Raw genomic sequence first — 17749 nt, forward strand, 5'->3', positions numbered from 1 at the left:
ATTTCCATTGATATTCTACTATATTATGTTTCAGAAATATTCTCAGGCAGACAGCACAGTGAAGATGATTCAGGCTAACATGGCAGTCAGTTGGCAAAGAAAGAGTGAAACTCTTGCATTTCTATAGCACCTTTCACAACCTTAGGCTGCCCCAAATTGCTTTATGACCAATAAAGTATTTTTTATTGTAATTTAAGAAACACGGCAGCCAAATTGCTCACAGTATGATCCCACAAACTACATCAAAACAAATGACCAGATAAACTGTTTTCATGATGTTGGTTGAGGGATAAATATTGACCAGGACACTGAGGAGGATAGTGCTGTGTGGTCAGCTGAGGGGACAGGCCAGCACTCAGTTTAATGTTTCATCTGAAAAACAGCTCTTCCAGCAGTGCAAGACTGCCTCAGTAATGCACTGGATTGTCAACTTTTTATTCTGTGCTCATCTCTGGAGTGGGTTTTAACCCTAAAATTCCTCACTGAGAGCCAGAAGTGCTACCAAATGAACCAGAGCTAACCCCAAGGTAAGTGCCTCTGGATAACACAACACCGCGAGTTTGTTTATATTGAGTGATGGTGGATGGAAGGAATCTGTACAATGGAACTGAAGGATGCATATGCTTGAGAACATTAAAAGTAGAATGTCATCTGGATTTGGGAGTTGGAACTCTCTCTGTCAGGGACAGAATTTGAATATTGCAGTTTCTGATTCAGAGCAGGAATGCGACCACTGAACCAATAGCTGGCTCCAACATCCCTACTGACCGTTCAGTGAAACTGACATCAGCGATACACTCACAGTGGAATCATATATTCAATGTCTAAGCTCAAGAATCATTACCTGAGTAAGGTGGTAAAAACAGAAAATGTGAGAAATAGTCAGGAGCTGTGGACAGGAGAAGCAGAGTTACCGGGCTGAATTCAGACCAACTGCAAGTCCTGAGCCCTTGTGTCCGTAAGACTGGCTCCTAATTGGTTGTCTCATATGCACCGACCAATTAAGAACAGTAGATGGGTTGCCAAGGAGGGAGGCCCAATGAGAGGATCCGCAGCACTGGCCAATTGGCAACACCACCAGGCCTCGTGGACACTGCCAGAGAAGAAGGAGACCAAGACTCTCACGAAAGTCCCTCCCTTAAGGGGTGAATAAGAGGACTATACTGTCAGGAGGGTCATAGTAGAGGGGAAACCATTCCAGAGAAATGCCTGTGGTTCCCAACCTCCCAGCTACCTTCACAACATTGCTGGGGTCCTGACAGAGTGAGGGACTCTTGCAATGCTGTGAACAATACAGCCCTGGATATATTGCCCTCGATTGGGGTCTTAACAGGCCTCACTCCCTGCCCGCCACTGTAGAGCTGACTACCAATTTCCACGCCATCCTTCCCTGGGAAAATTGCCTGCGGGTGGGGTGCACTGTGGAAAGCCATCCAGACAGGGTTTCTCACAGCTTTCCACCACCCACCCACTCCCTTTCCCACAGCCTCCAGACCAATATCCAACCCAGGGAAAATCCTGCACAATGTTTCGGGGTTAGTCAGTTTCTCTTTCCACAGAGGCTGAATATTTCCTGCATTTTCTGTTATTCTCCAGTTCCAGCACCTGCAGTATTTTGTTTTTGTATTATCTGATCAAGACCCGGGCTGACTGATATTAAATGCTGAGTTGTTCCCCAGCAGGAGGGCAGCGAATCAACAAGAATTGTTTCCTTACAAGAACAAAGGGACAACAGTTGCAAAATCACTTCAAAGCAAATTATAAATCACAGTGTCGCACCCAATTCAATTAGGATGGCTAGTTAATGACCCAAGACCCAAATCTAAATGAGCTCATAATGCCTTGGACCAACTTGATTCTATCATTCACTAGCTTCTTTCATTCACCCTGAATAATCGCATCATCAAGTGTAAAGTCAGCTAGTTACTGAATGAGTGATCATTTGAATAACGCCAGATTACTGAATAATGCAGATGCAGGGTTCAAATCAGGCAAATGAAACCATTCTCTCCCAGAACTGTTCAGTGCATAACTATTATCCACATGTGACTAATCAGAAATCCAGATGTGGCTAATTGCATTTCAGATCATTGAATAAAAACATGCAATATACACATCTCTTGAACATATGGGACAGCTATTCTAAGGCCCTGATGGAGGTGGGCGAGTGAGTGGGCACTAAAATTAACTCCACCCGCTGATGCCCTGGTTAATGCCATCGTTCTAACCTCCGACAGTTTTGCTCAGGAGTGGGGAAGGTGGAACCCGGCAACCCGCCTGATCCAGGTAATAATCAGTTGGTCTAGTTCCTGAGCTTGTTGTCAGTTAGTCAAGGACCAGTTAGGAAATCCTGAGAATGCATATGGATTACTGAATGGACCAGGAGCACAGCTGGTAGCCAGTCATGGCTGCACCATGCAATGAAAGTGGCACCCAGCTATTGGCACACAGGTACCTTCGGGTCAGCTGATTTTACAGAACAAGTGGTCTGGATGCACTCAGGCACCAGGGGGCAATAGAGGGGGGTCCAATGAACATTCTGAGTGCTCCTGAATACTGGCAAGGCAACAGCTGGGCCTGGGAATAAGATACTGAGAGATAGGGACAAGGAGCAATGAGGACTCTCTTTTTCAGGAGTTGATGCGAAGACCCAGGCATGAGAAAGGCAGGATAAGTGCGGGACAGGAAGGTAATGAAGGAGTTCCTCTCAGTATTTAGTGTACAATGCTGATGAAGAGCTATCTGAGAAACAAGGGCAAAGAAACAGGTTATGAATGAGGCGCACCTCTCCAGGCAGATTGTTTCTGAGATTTGTGCCCTCATTGAGGAAGACCTCAGAACTCTCAGCACTGATTGCCTGCCACACACTGCCAGCAACCAGGAAATTCACAGTGACTTTGAACTAACTTTTGTCTGGTTCATTCCAAAAAGCTAAATCCATACTATACCTGCCCTGGGAGTGTTTGATGGGACAGTGTAGAAGGAGCTTTACTCTGTACTAAACTCCGTGCTGTACCTGCTCTGGGAGTATTTGATGGGGACTGTGTATAGGGAGGTTTACTCTGTATCTAACCCTGTGCAGTATCTATCCTGGGGATATTTGATGGGGCAGTGTAGAGGGAGCTTTACTCTGTGGCCAGAATTTTACCGGCACGCCCAGCCCGATTCCAGGGATGGGCGAAGCTCGAAGAACGACATTCTCCATTGGCCTTGGGCGGGATCACATGAACCTTGGGAGGACGTGCCGGTAAAATTCCACCCTGTATCTAACCCTGTGCTGTGCCTGTCCTGAGAATGTTTGATGGGGACAGTGTACTCTGTATCCCTCCTCATGCCGTACCTGTCCTGGGAGTGTGTAATAGTACAGTATAAAGTTAGTTCTAATTTAACCCATGCTAAGAATGGGAAGAATGGACATGTACCAAATTCAGTAATATCATACTTCAGCTTGACTCGTTGAAGTCACTTCCCAATGGTAATAATCTTATCTCAGAATCAGAAGGTCATGGGTTGAAGTCTCACTGAGACGTGAGCCTATAACCTATGCTGTCACTCCAGTGCACCCTGAGGTTATTGGAGATGCTGGCTTTCAGATGAGACTTTAACTTGAGGCCACTTGTCCTTTGAGATGGATGTAAACGATCTAACAGCCATTAGATGAGCATAGAATCATAGAATCCCTACAGTGTATTAAGAGGCCATTTGGCCCATCAAGCCTGCACCAATGACAATCCCACCCAGGCCCTATCCCTGTACCCCAATTACCCTGCTAATTTCCCTGACACTAAAGGGCAATTTAGCATGGCCAATCAACCTACCTTGCACATCTCTGGACTGTGGGAGGAAACTAGAGCACCCAGAAGAAAACAACGCAGACACGGAGAGAACGTGCAAGCTCCACACAGACAGTGACCTGAGGTCGGAATCGAACCCACTTCCCTGGTGCTGTGAGGCAGCAGTGCTAATCACTGTGCCACTGTGCTGCCCTTATTCGTTCTCATTCTCTGATCACTTAGTTCTCAATCAACATCACTAAAACAGATTATCTGGTCATTACATGAAGGTGTTTGTGGGATCTTGCTGTTTTCAAATTGGCTGGTGTGTTTCCTGCATTAACAAAGGCAACTGTACAAAAGAGCTTGATTGGTGTAAAGTGCTTTGGGATGTCATAGTAGAAATGCAAAATGGTGTAGAAATGCTAAAAAATTGATTCACAATGAGAATGGAGCCTCTTTCCTTGGGTTGAGATTGTGCATTATACTAATGGAGTACATATTTCTGAGAGTGTGGTGTGGTCTGTTCAGTGACCCTGCCTCCTTGTGTCTACAGATGGATATCCACGAGATGAAATAACATACAGGTGGAGGCAGTATTCGATTGAAGTGGCACACCAGCGATCCTGGAGACTCTACCAATTTGACTTTGTTCGCCTCAGAAACACGACAGAAGTGCTCAAAACCACAGCAGGTGAAATTCTGTCACATTTGAAGTGTGAGTTGGGAATGTGTCCACCATGAATTTAAGTAACACACATGGTCCGCAGAGATAAGTTCCGCCTGCCATGTTAGTCTGAAAGCTATCAGTACTGACGCTCTGGATAATGGAGCAAAATATTGAAAGGCCCCTATCTTTGCATCACTTAGAGGAGACACAGCAGCATTCTATACTGGGACTATTATGGTTCACAATAGATGGAAATGATTTGGACTCTAAAACTTGGAGATCCAGCAGTACATATGATATTAAATTAGGATATGTTGTCTATAACATGGAACTGTGCACCAAAATACAGGAAAACCAAAACAGGCTTGTAGAGTGAGTGGAGCATATTCAAGTGAAATTCAAGTATGAAGTGTCAGATGTCCATTGTGGTCAGGGGAAGAATAAGGAAGCTATCTTTCCGTTTGAAAGGGAACCTAACTGGGGCAGAGGAGCAACGCTAGCTGGGAGTATAGCTCCATAAATTGCCAATAGTAGATACACGGGTTGGTAAAAACATGAAGGATGGAATCTTATCAACATTGATGTTTTTCTGGTGTCAGAACTATAAGCAAGTCGCAACCCTCATGACATCAGTTGGACACATAGCATTGGGATCTTTGGGAGGTGACCAACTGAGAGGCCATCTTCACATTCACTGTCCAATTAAGGATGGTGGAGTCAGGGTCTGGGCAGGGGATGGGGAGGTTCCTGATATCAGATGCTCAATCAGGTATCCCAAAATATTGGATGACTTGCAGAGATGGGCAGTGCTGAAGCAGGTACAGGACCACGAGGACACCTTAACAAGGTGGCACTCTCTGAAGTCATAACAAAATTTAAAAATAAAGAATGGTCACATCTGTCAGGGCTATCATTATGGAGCACCCCCCCCCCCCCCCCCCCCGCCCCCCCACCTTCCTGCTGCTCCGTAGGATGGCCTGTGGCTGTAACTATGGCCCTCTAATCCTGTGAGGGGGATTGAGTAGACATATTAATGACCTCCTGGCCTGCCACTGGGAGGCTTCATCCAGCTGCCTGCCATGCCCTTGTCTCAGCGGCTGGTCGCCCTGACAACAAGAAAAACATGGTGGCATTGGGAACTGGCCCCCATTTAATCCCTTAATGGCTACCTGTCACTGCTGGTCAGGTAGATGTTGCCCATTAACTCCTCCCCTCCAACAGAATCGCTCAGAGGTGAGAACGTGTCAGGCACCCAACTACTGGATTTTCAAATTTTCCCCTGATGCCCTTTGTAGATTGATAGCCCTCGCGGTCCTTGCAGCTCTCCACATTATAATAGGGGGTCTGCTGGGCTACATATGCATGCTGGATGGCACCCTACACCATTGATAATCCTGGTGAAACTATGCACATTCTCATTCCTGCTAGTACTTGCTGAGAGAGAAAACAATGAGTGCTTCTTCTCTGGAATAGATGGCCTCCATGACCTCCTGGATGTAATGATGGATGGCATACTGAGAACTGTTCGAGATATCACCTGGTCACACCGAGAAACATCTAGAAGCATAACATTTCAATGCCACTGGGTAGCACAATGGCTAGCACTGCTGCGTCACGGCATCAGGGATCCAGTTCGATTCCAGCCTTAGGTGACTGTGTGGAGTCTATATGTTCTCCACGTGTCTGCATGGGTTTCCTTTGGGTGCGCCAGTTTCCTCCCACAGTCCAAAGATATTCAGGTTAGGTGGATTAGCCATGCTAAATGTGTGGGGTTATGGGGATAGGACGGGAGAGCGGCCCTGGGTAAGATACTTTTTCAGACAGTCAGAGCAGACTCAATAGGTTGAATGGCCTTCTCTGCATTGCAGCGATTCTATGTGCCTTAACAGCAACTGGCAGAAGGCTCCTATCCCTGGTATGAGATTCTAGGTTGGGTTGTAGAAGATGGCACAGTTCAATAACCACCTCCATCCTCTATTCTGGATTCGGGTGGAGGAAGAAGGTGCTCCCAAAAACTCACTGCATGCTGGGCCTTCACTGCAGAGCCTTCCTCCTCCTTCCTCTTAACCAATGAGCTCCTCCTCTCTGCAGCCCTCACTTCATTTCATGGTCATATAAGACTCGGATGGAATGTAACCACATCAACCATTCCTCTCTCACCAAATCCTGTGTCCTCTTTGATTTTAAGCTACCAATGCATCCAAAATTATAGTGTAGTATTAACCCAAACTCACGCTAAGCAGCTGTCTGGAGCAGCTCACCTACAAGTTGATAGCTGGACTTTTAAAGATTAGAGAAATCCCTCATTCTGCTGAGCACCTGACAGCACAGGTCATGGAGACAAAACCCCTCAAATTAATGTTGAACTCGCCAGAGTGGCTGTTTAATTTCAAACAGCGTTGCTCACAAAGCTTCTAGGGTACATCCACGCCTGAGTGGGGCAAAACACAGGGAGGCACCGGAAATGTTCCTCCATAACAACAGCACTAGTGGTTTTGCAAAGCCCAATTTCACACCTGCTCTACTTATGTTTTAAAAATCTCCTCATTCTGTCTCTCATTCCCAAATCTCTGTCCTCTGGTTACCAAGTAGAAACAGTTTCTCCATATTTATTCTATTGGCAGCCCTCAGGATTTTGAATGCCTCATTTAACTTCCTCTGCTCTGAGGAGAATAACCCAGCTTCTACCCATGCTGACCTCTTCAGAAAACGGGCATTGCTTTACCAGTCTGGCCCAGTGACTGTGGCGGATGCAGACACTGGGACGTAGCCAGATGATTGTCCTGTGGTTGGTGCTGAGCAACTGCGATTGAACAGCTTTGATCCTAGGAAGCCCATTGGCCTCCCTGGCATTGTACAGAGATGTGACACCTTGCGTCCCTTTCTTGAGGGCACAGCTCTCTTTTCATGAACAAATTGCAGATGTGAAAGTGTTACAAGATCAAATATTTGACTGTGTCCTCTGCTGACCCTCAGCATTCTGAGTGTTCTGTCGAGCACTGTCTGCTTATCCTGATACCCAGACAAGCTCAGCTTCCTCAGCCTCTCCCAGTCCTATTTGGCTTTAGAGAAATGGACTCTCTGACGATGGGAGTGTCGGCTCCTGGCTGTCCTGCACAACTTTGCTGAGCTGCTTTAATGCAGCAGGACTTTTGCCTCTAACACACACACCTAGTGAGGTCTCTGCTGCTTTAACAGAAGATTGGTTCTTTGCTCTTTCAAGCCTCATCCCTGTTTAATAAATTAGTAACTGTTCGCAATATAGCAGTACTTCATCAAGCCATGTACTAGTAATCGACTGGTGAACCAGCTCGTTCTGAATTCAAATCTCAACAAGGCAAGTGGGTGACCATGAGCTGAATAAATCAGGTGATTTGCAGCAGGCACCAGACAAAGTAACATGAAAACTGCTGCACTGCATTAGAACAACCTCATTCATTCATGTCCTTCAGGAAAGAATCCTGCTGTTCCTTGCTGCTCTGTACCTACACATGTCTGCAGAGCCAGAATAGATGGATAACTCTCGCAGCAATCAATATATGTTGCTCTGTAGTGTCTCTCAGCTGAGATAAATAAAAATAACCCAATAAATATAATACGGAGAGTGGAATGTATTATAAATGTCTGGGATGAAATTCCAATCGTTTCTAGATCAGTGTTATATTTCCCCAGAAAAATCTGAATGTGGGAGGCACGGTGGCACAATGGTTAGCACTGCTGCCTCACAGCAAGAAGTTTAACAACACCAGGTTAAAGTCCAACAGGTTTATTTGGTAGCAAAAGCCACACAAGCTTTCGAGGCTCTGAGCCCCTCACAGCACCAGGGACCTGGATTCAATTCCAGCCTTGGTTGACTGTGTGGAGTTTGCACATTCTCTCCGTGTCTGTATCGGTTTCCTCCCACACTCCAAAGTTGTGCAGGTCAGGTGGATTGACCATGCTAAATTGTCCCATAATGTCCCAAGATGTGTCGGTTAGGGGAATTAGCAGGATAAATATGTGGGGTTATGGGGATAGGGCCTGGATGAGATGTTCTGTCGGAGAGTTGGTGTAGACTCGATGGGCCAAATGGCCTCTTTCTGCACTCTAGGGATTCTGTGATTCTGGTCTTTGAAGGTTTATTGTTCCAATGATGCCAGATTATGGAAATGAAGAAACTTGCATTTATATTACACGCTGTGTTGAATTATTTCTTTTATTTGATTCCTCCATCAAGAATAGCGTCAGTGTCAGTTTCAGGTGATAAGTTAATCTGAGGCCCCAGCCTCTCACGTTGATGTGAATCATCCCAATGCACCAAAATAGAAAAAGCAGGGGCGTTCTGTCAAGTATGCATGCAAGTACTTAGCTCTCAAACAAAATTACTAACACACAACAGTCAGCATTGCTGTGGGAGCTGGCTATACATAAAAAGTCCTGCGTTATAATAGCGACTACACCGGCTAAACATTGAGATGTCCTGAAGATGGAAAATTCAAGTTCTTTCTTTTGGCTCCGGAACAGTTTTTAAATTATTACAGAATTGAAAATGAAATAAAAATAACCTTAAAAGTTGTGCTCTTGCTGAAATAGCCCCCAAATAGTTGTAATAAGTTGTAGGTGCTTGCAGAGTGAGACAAAATATTCACACTATATACAAACAGTCTTTGAGGTTAATTCAATGTGTATTTGCATGGAATTCAACATTTCACCAGTGGGTATATATATACCTGTCAGAGTCAATGTATTCAGGTCAGTGCACATCTGTCAGGGTCAGTGCATATCTGTCAGGGCCAGTGCATACCTGTCAGGGTCACTATTCATTGTCAGGGTCACTATTCATTGTCAGGGTCACTGTATTCATTGTCAGTGTATTCAGAGTCAGTGTATTCAGGATCAGTGTATACTTGTCAGGGTCAGTGTATATCTGTCAGGATCAGTGTATTCTTGTCAGTGTATATCTGTCAGAATCAGTGTATTCAGGTCAGTGTAATAAGTTCAGTGTATACCTGTCAGGTTCATTCATACCTGTCAGGATGAGTGTATATCTGTCAGGGTCAGTGTATTCAGGGTCAGCATATTCAGGGTCAGTGTATATCTGTCAGGATCAGTGTATTCAGGGGATCAGTGTATACTTGTCAGGGTCAGTGTAGTCAGGGTCATTGTATATCTGTCAGGGTCAGTGTATTCTTGTCAGTGTATATCTATCACAGTCATTATGTTCTGCATTGGTCTATATCTGTCAGAATCACAATGTTACCGGGTCAGTGTGTACCTGGCAGAGTCAGTGTATTCTGGATCAGTATATAAGTGAGATTTTATGGCCTCGCTCAGGCGAAACCGGAAATTCCCGGCCCGAGGTCAACAGAGATTTTCATTGTCAGACCCTTGCCCGCGCCAATTCCATGGCGGGCGAGGTGGTAGAGTTCCAGCCAATACCTCTCAGATTCAGTGTGTTTTGTGTTAGTCGATATCTGTCAGGATCAGTGTAATTGGGGTCAGTGAATATTTGTCAGGGTCAGTGTAATCAGGGTCAGTATAAAGCTATTAGGAGATTGTACATCTCCCAGGGTCAGTGCATTAATCTGTGCTTTAATCAGGTGCCAAGTCTCAGCTATTAAAACCTGGATCTTTGTTTAAGTTTGTGCTTCCGTCCAAATCTCATATTTGCAGTTTGCAACGTTTGACTCTTTCCTTTACAGTGTGAATGTGGCCAGCGTAAAAACAGTCCAAAGATAGTTCTCTACACTGACTCTGAGAGAGATACACTGACCCTGAATACACTGACCCTGAGAGAGATACACTGACCCTGAATACACTGACCCTGAGAGAGATACACTGACCCTGAATACACTGACCCTGAGAGAGATACACTGACCCTGAATACACTGACCATGAATACACTGACCCTGAGAGAGATACACTGACCCTGAATACACTGACTCTGAGAGAAATACACTGACCCTGAATACACTGACCCTGAGAGAGATACACTGACCCTGAATACACTGACCATGAATACACTGACCCTGAGAGAAATACACTGACCCTGAATACACTGACCCTGAATACACTGACCCTGAGAGAAATACACTGAGCCTGAATACACTGAGCCTGAATACACTGACCCTGAATACACTGACCCTGAATACACTGACTCTGAATACACTGACTCTGAGAGAAATACACTGACCCAGAATGCACTGACCCTGAGAGAAATACACTGACCCAGAATGCACTGACCCTGAATACACTGACCCTGAGAGAAATACACTGACCCTGAATACACTGACCCTGAGAGAAATACACTGACCCTGAATACACTGACTCTGAATACAATGACTCTGAATACACTGACCCTGAATACACTGACCCTGAATACACTGACCCTGAATACACTGACTGTGAATACACTGACTCTGAGAGAAATACACTGACCCTGAATACACTGACCCTGAGAGAAATACACTGACCCTGAATACACTGACCCTGAATACACTGACCCTGAATGCACTGACCCTGAATGCACTGACCCTGAATACACTGACCCTGAATACACTGACCCTGAATACACTGACCCTGAATACACTGACCCTGAATACACTGACTCTGAATACACTGACTCTGAGAGAAATACACTGACGCTGAATACACTCACGCTGAATACACTGACTCTGAATACACTGACCCTGAGAGAAATACACTGACTCTGAATACACTGACTCTGAATACACTGACTCTGAATACACTCACGCTGAATACACTCACGCTGAATACACTGACTCTGAATACACTGACCCTGAGAGAAATACACTGACTCTGAATACACTGACTCTGAATACACTGACCCTGAGAGAAATACACTGACTCTGAATACACTGACTCTGAATACACTGACTCTGAATACACTGACCCTGAATACACTGACTCTGAATACACTGACCCTGAATACACTGACCCTGAATACACTGACCCTGAATACACTGACCCAGAATACACTGACTCTGAATACACTGACTCTGAGAGAAATACACTGACCCAGAATGCACTGACCCTGAGAGAAATACACTGACCCAGAATGCACTGACCCTGAGAGAAATACACTGACCCTGAATACACTGACCCTGAATACACTGACTCTGAATACACTGACTCTGAATACACTGACTCTGAATACACTGACTCTGAATACACTGACCCTGAATACACTGACGCTGAATACACTCACGCTGAATACACTGACCCTGAATACACTGACGCTGAATACACTGACGCTGAATACACTCACGCTGAATACACTGACGCTGAATACACTGACTCTGAATACACTGACTCTGAATACACTGACCCTATAAGACCATAAGACATAGGAGCAGAAATAGCCACTCAGCCCATTGAGTCTGCTCTGCCATTCAATCATGCCTGATATTTTTCTCATCCCCATAACCCCTGATTCCCTTATTAATCAAGAACCCATCTATCTCTGTCTTAAAGACACTCAATGACCTGGCCTCCACAGCCTCCTGCGGCAAAGAGTTCCACAGATTCACCGCTCTCTGGCTGAAGAAATTCCTCCTCATCTCTGTTTTAAAGGATCGTCCCTTTAGCCTGAGGTTGTGCCCTCTAGTTCTAGTTTTTCCTACTAGTGGAAACATCTTCTCCATGTCCACTCTATCCAGGCCTCACAGTATCCTGTAAGTTTCAATAAGATCCCCCCTCATCCTTCTAAACTCCAGCGAGTACAGACCCAGAGTCCTCAACCGTTCCTCATACGACATGCTCTTCATTCCAGGGGTCATTCTTGTGAACCTCCGCTGCACCCTTTCCAAGGCTAGTGCACCCTTTCTTAGATACAGGGCTCACGATACTCCAAATGGGGTCTGACCAGAGCCTTATACAGCCTCAGAGGTACATCCCTGCTTTTATATTCTAGCCCTCTCGACATGAATGCTAACATTGCATTTGCCTTCTTAACTGCCGATTGAACCTGCATATTAACCTTAAGAGAATCTTGAACAATGACTCCCAAGTCCCTTTGTGTTTCTGATTTCCTTAGCATTAGCCCATTTAGAAGCAAAGTACATAACCTCACACTTTTCCACATTGTATTCCATCTGCCACTTCTTTGCCCATTCTCCTAACCTGTCCAAGGCCTTCTGCAGCCCACCTGCTTCCTCAATACTACCTGTCCCTCCACATATCTTTGTATCATCTGCAAGCTTTAGCAACAGTGCCTTCAGTTCCTTCCTCCAAATCATTAATGTATATTGTGAAAAGTTGTGGTCCCAGCACCAACCCCTGAAGCACACCACTAGTCACCGGCTACTATCCTGAGAAAGACCCCTTTATCCCCACTCTCTGCCTTCTGCCAGTCAGCCAATCCTCTATCCATGCTAGGATCTTACACTTAATGCCATGGGGTCTTAACTTATTTAACAGTCTCCTATGTGGCATCTTGTCAAAGGCCTTCTGGAAATCCAAATAAATCACATCCACTGGTTCTCCTTTATCTAACTTCCTTGTTACCTCCTCAAAGTACTCTAACAGATTTGTCAGACATGATCTCCCCTTGACGAAGCCATACTGACTCAGTCCTATTTTATCATGCGCTTCCAAGTACTCCGACCCTGACAAGTGTACACTGACCCTGAGTACACTGACCTTGAGAGAAATACACTGACCCTGAATACGCTGACCCTGAATACGCTGACCCTGAATACGCTGACTCTGAATACGCTGACTCTGATTAGACTGACCCTGAGAAAAATATACTGACCCTGAATACAATGACCCTGACACATATACACTGGCCCTGAATGCACTGACCCTGAATACACTGACCAGAATACACTGACCTTGACAGATATATGCTGACCCTGTATATAATGACCTTGTAAGAAGTCTCACAACACCAGGTTAAAGTCCAACAGGTTTATTTGGTAGCAAATACCATTAGCTTTCGGAGCGCTGCTCCTTCGTCAGATGAGTGGGAGTTCTGTTCACAAACAGGGCATATAAAGACACAAACTCAATTTACAGAATAATGATTGGAATGCTAGTCTTTACAGGTAATCAAGTCTTAAAGGTACAGACAATGTGAGTGGAGAGAGGGTTAAGCACAGGTTAAAGAGATGTGTATGGATTTTAACCTGGTGTTGTGAGACTTCTTACTGTGTTTACCCCAGTCCAATGCCGGCATCTCCATATAATGACCTTGGCAGATATGCACTGACCCTGAATACCCTGATCCTTAGAGAAATACACTGACCCTGAATACACTGACCCTGAGTGAAATATGCTGATCCTGAATACAATGGCCCTGACACATAAACACTGACCCTGAATACACTGACCTGAATACACTGCCCGTAACAGATGTACACTGACCCTGAATACACTGCCCCTGAACAGATGTATACTGACCCTGAATGTGGGCGGCATGGTGGTACAGTGGTTAGCATTGCTGCCACACAGCGCCAGGGACCTGGGTTCGATTCCCGGTTTGGGTCACTGTCTGTGCAGAGTCTGCAAGTTCTCCCCGTGTCTGCGTGGGTTTCCTCCCTGTGCTCCAGTTTCCCCCCACAGTCCAAAAGACATGCTGGTTAGGTGGATTGACCATGCTAAATTCTCTCTCAGTGTACCCGAACAGGCACTGGAGTGTGGCATCTAGAGGATTTTCACAGTAACTTAATTGCAGTAATGTAAGCTTACTTGTGATACTAATAAATAAACTAAGCTAGACCACACTGCCTTGACAGATATACATTGACCCTGAATACGCTGACCCTGAGAGAAATACACTGACACAGAATACATTGACCCTGAATGCACTGACCCTGAGAGAAATACACTGACACAGAATACATTGACCCTGAGAGAAATACACTGACCCAGAATACATTGACCCTGAATGCACTGACCTGAATACACTGACAAAGAACAAAGAACAGTACAGCACAGGAACAGGTCCTTCAGCCCATCAAGCCTGCGCCGATCACATTGTCCTATCTAGATCAACTGCCTATATCCCTCTATTTCCCGCCTGTTCATGAGTCTATCCAGATAAGTCTTAAATGTCATTGTGTCTGCCACAATCACCTCACTTGCCAGTGCATTCCAGTCCCTGACCACCCTCAGTGTAAAAATCTTGCCCCGCACATTTCTACTGAACATTCCCCCCCCTGCCCCCCGTCCGTCCGACCCCCCCCCCCGCCCCCCCGTCCCCGTCCCCCCCCCACCCCCGTCCCGTCCCATCCCTTGAACTTGTCCCCCTTGTAGTTGTTATTTCTGCCCTGGGAAAAAGCTTCCAACTGTTCACCTTATCTATGCCCATCATAATTTTATAAACTTCGATCAGGTCGCCCCTCAGCCTCTGTCTTTCCAGGGAGAATAATCCAAGTTTATTTAATCTCTCCTCATAGCTAATACCAGGCAACATCCCAGTAAACCTTTTCTATACTCTCTCCAAAGCCTCCACTTCCTTTTGATAATGTGGCGACCAGAATTGAACACAGTGTATGCGATTCTCCCAAAAGTGCTGAATTGGCTGCAAAACTGTTCTAGATCACGACAGTTCTGACAGGTCGGCTTCTCACCCGAATCTCCACACTCTGTGCAATGCGAGGACACAGTCGTGAATCTCATTAAACACTTGGGAGGCGGGGCCAAAAAGCCTGAAATCGATGGGATGGAGCCGGAACCCGCACATGTGCACATCGCTGGGAGATCACGGAAAAGACCTCCCAGCATCTAAATCAGTGCCATCAAAACCCCACACACATTGCTGTCCCCACACATTGCTGGCCCCCACAACCCCCCCACATACATCGCTGGCCTCATCGCTGGCTCCCACAACCGCTCCTCCCTCCCACCCCCCCCACATCGCTGGCCTCATCACTGGCTCCCACAACCCCCCCACACACATCGCTGGCCTCATCACTGGCTCCCACAACCCCCCCACACACATCGCTGGCCTCATTGCAGACTCCCACCCGCCGCCCCCCCCCCCCCCCCCCCCACTTCACTGGCCTTATTGCAGGCTCCCACAACCCCCCCACAGAGACATCGCTGGCCTCATCACTGCCCCACCCCACCCCCCATCTCCCCGCACACACAGACATGGCTGACCGCTCACCTTATGCCTCCATGGATCCGGATAATGCGGGCATGCAATCACTCCATTCCTTGAACATATTGTCCTCACTGCTGCCCTGCAGAGAACTGGCATTGTGCTGACATGTTCAACCCCAGCTTGTGATCATTCCCTCTCTTGAATAGGGAGCCTTGAGTATTGCACCCCTCCCCATCCCCCCGGACACAGCAGCTAATTGATTAGGAGCCCTGAGTATTGCACCTCCCCTGGACACAGCAGCCTATTGAATGGCAGCCAATCAGCACCCTGAGGGATGAATGACACACGACTGAATGCAGCCTTCAAAATCTCTCACAAGTATTTGTTGCCAACGGGCCCTTGACTGACCGCACTCACTGCACCTGCACTCCCCTAATAACAGTAAGAAGTCTCACAACACCAGGTTAAAGTCCAACAGGTTTATTTGGTAGCAAAAGCCACTAGCTTTCAGACCGCTGCTCCAAATCTCCCCTAATAAGCTAGAGCCGTATATAAGCTGCAGGAATGTACACACAGCCACAAAGGAGAGCGGGAGTGATAGGGGACTCGATTGTCAGAGGTACAGACAGGAGATCCTGTGGTCGTGACAGAGACTCTCGGATGGTTTGTTGCCTCCCGAGTGCCAGCGTCAGGGATGTCTCTGATCGCGTGCACAGCATTCTGAAGTGGGAGGGTGATCAGCCAGATGTCATGGTACACATTGGTACCAATGACGTAGGAAGGAAGAGTGAGGAGGCCCTGAAGTCTGAGTATAGAGAGCTTGGTCGTATTGTGGGAAAAATGCCACTTGTGACTCAGGCTTGAAGGTTTCAACAATACAGTTTTATTTAACGAAGCTTTGTGGAGAAAAGGCACTGGCATTCCGCAGTGCTTCTAGACAGCTACCTTCTCTCAATGATACAATAGGAGCGGTCCATCTTTATACCCTTTACACAATAGATGGACCGGACACCTAGCCATTATCACATCGTTGTAATCAAGTAGGTGATCGATCGTTAAACACATCGTTATAGACAAATACAGACAGATACAGACATAAGCATGTTAACATCGCAGTGTTCTATGAATGGATGCATTTCCTACATCAGTGACTATCAATGACTTTAGTTTTGGTCTATTCATACAGTAATTTACAGTAATTGGTTTTCCTGCGGTTATGTATTCCCGATCCCACCTGTAGTTAATCTCATTATCTATCCCTATTGTCCTTTTCTTTAAGTCCTGGCTGGCTTCCTGTAGGATTTGATTCCTGCATGTTTAACTTTGGATAGCAGTCTGTCCTTTATGTTTTAATCTCAGGTGGCTGTTTGTACTGAAAGTCAGTGTCCATTTAATGTCTCTTTCCCAGGTGACTGTTTGTGTCCCAGGCAACCATCTTATGTGTACCCATCTGTATATTTTTCCTCCTTTAGTCCCCGCTTTTGGTCGGATTATGAGTTTCACTAATCCTTAGACCAACAATACAATTTTTATATGTATAATTCTTTGTTCTTCTTCTTTCCATCTTCGTTTCTTCTGATGTCTTCGGGGATCTTCATCGGGGTTTCTTCTTCGATGTATACACTGGCTCCTGGCGCAATTCTTGTCACCATCACCTTGCAACAGACTTTTAGGCATCCAACAATGAGACAACAGACAATTACAATTGAAATGGGCATGACCAATCCATGTAATAAGTAAGATTCCCAGGACCTCCCCCCAACTAGCCATTCCAGCCAGTTACTTCTTTTCTTGGGTCCCTGTCTGAAGCTATCAAGTTGTTCTCTGATGCTATTGATGACCTGTGTAATGTTATAGGACTCGTCTGTGACATGGGTTATGCATTTATTGCCTATAATTGTACATACTCCCCCTTGTTGTGCTAACTGATAATCCACTGCGTATCGTGTCTGTTGTGCATATAATCTCAGTTCAGCCATTTCTTGGTTAACAGCCTCCAGTGCTTTTGAAGTGCTGTCTCCCAGGACTGTTAGTCCACAAACAATATGATTCCTATTCTTTGCACTAATCACTCCTGCTGCCCCCTCCCCCCACCCCCAGGGATAAGGCTCCAAGGAACCCATATCCCAGTGATGATCCCATTGTGCCCGGGGCTTCCCAGTCAGCGCAGAATTCTTTGCTGATAGCCCGAGTTACTATTCTCCTCCGAATATGCCCCTTTTGAGGGCATGGAACAGTCAGTGGTCCTATTGTCCC

At 46.0% G+C, this 17749-nt stretch overlaps 1 protein-coding gene across 1 annotated transcript in view; it reads left to right on the forward strand.

Moving 5' to 3' along the window:
* Window positions 1–17749, forward strand: part of LOC144493129 (gamma-aminobutyric acid receptor subunit gamma-4-like) — a 465743-nt gene that overhangs the window by 226922 nt on the left and 221072 nt on the right. Inside the window, exon 6 of the mRNA XM_078212032.1 lies at window positions 4330–4467. Within this exon, the coding sequence (XP_078068158.1) occupies window positions 4330–4467 (138 nt within the window). The remainder of the gene's footprint in view (window positions 1–4329; window positions 4468–17749) is intronic.

The sequence above is a fragment of the Mustelus asterias genome, chromosome 4 (assembly GCF_964213995.1).
Source record: "Mustelus asterias chromosome 4, sMusAst1.hap1.1, whole genome shotgun sequence".
Lineage (NCBI taxonomy): Eukaryota > Metazoa > Chordata > Chondrichthyes > Carcharhiniformes > Triakidae > Mustelus > Mustelus asterias.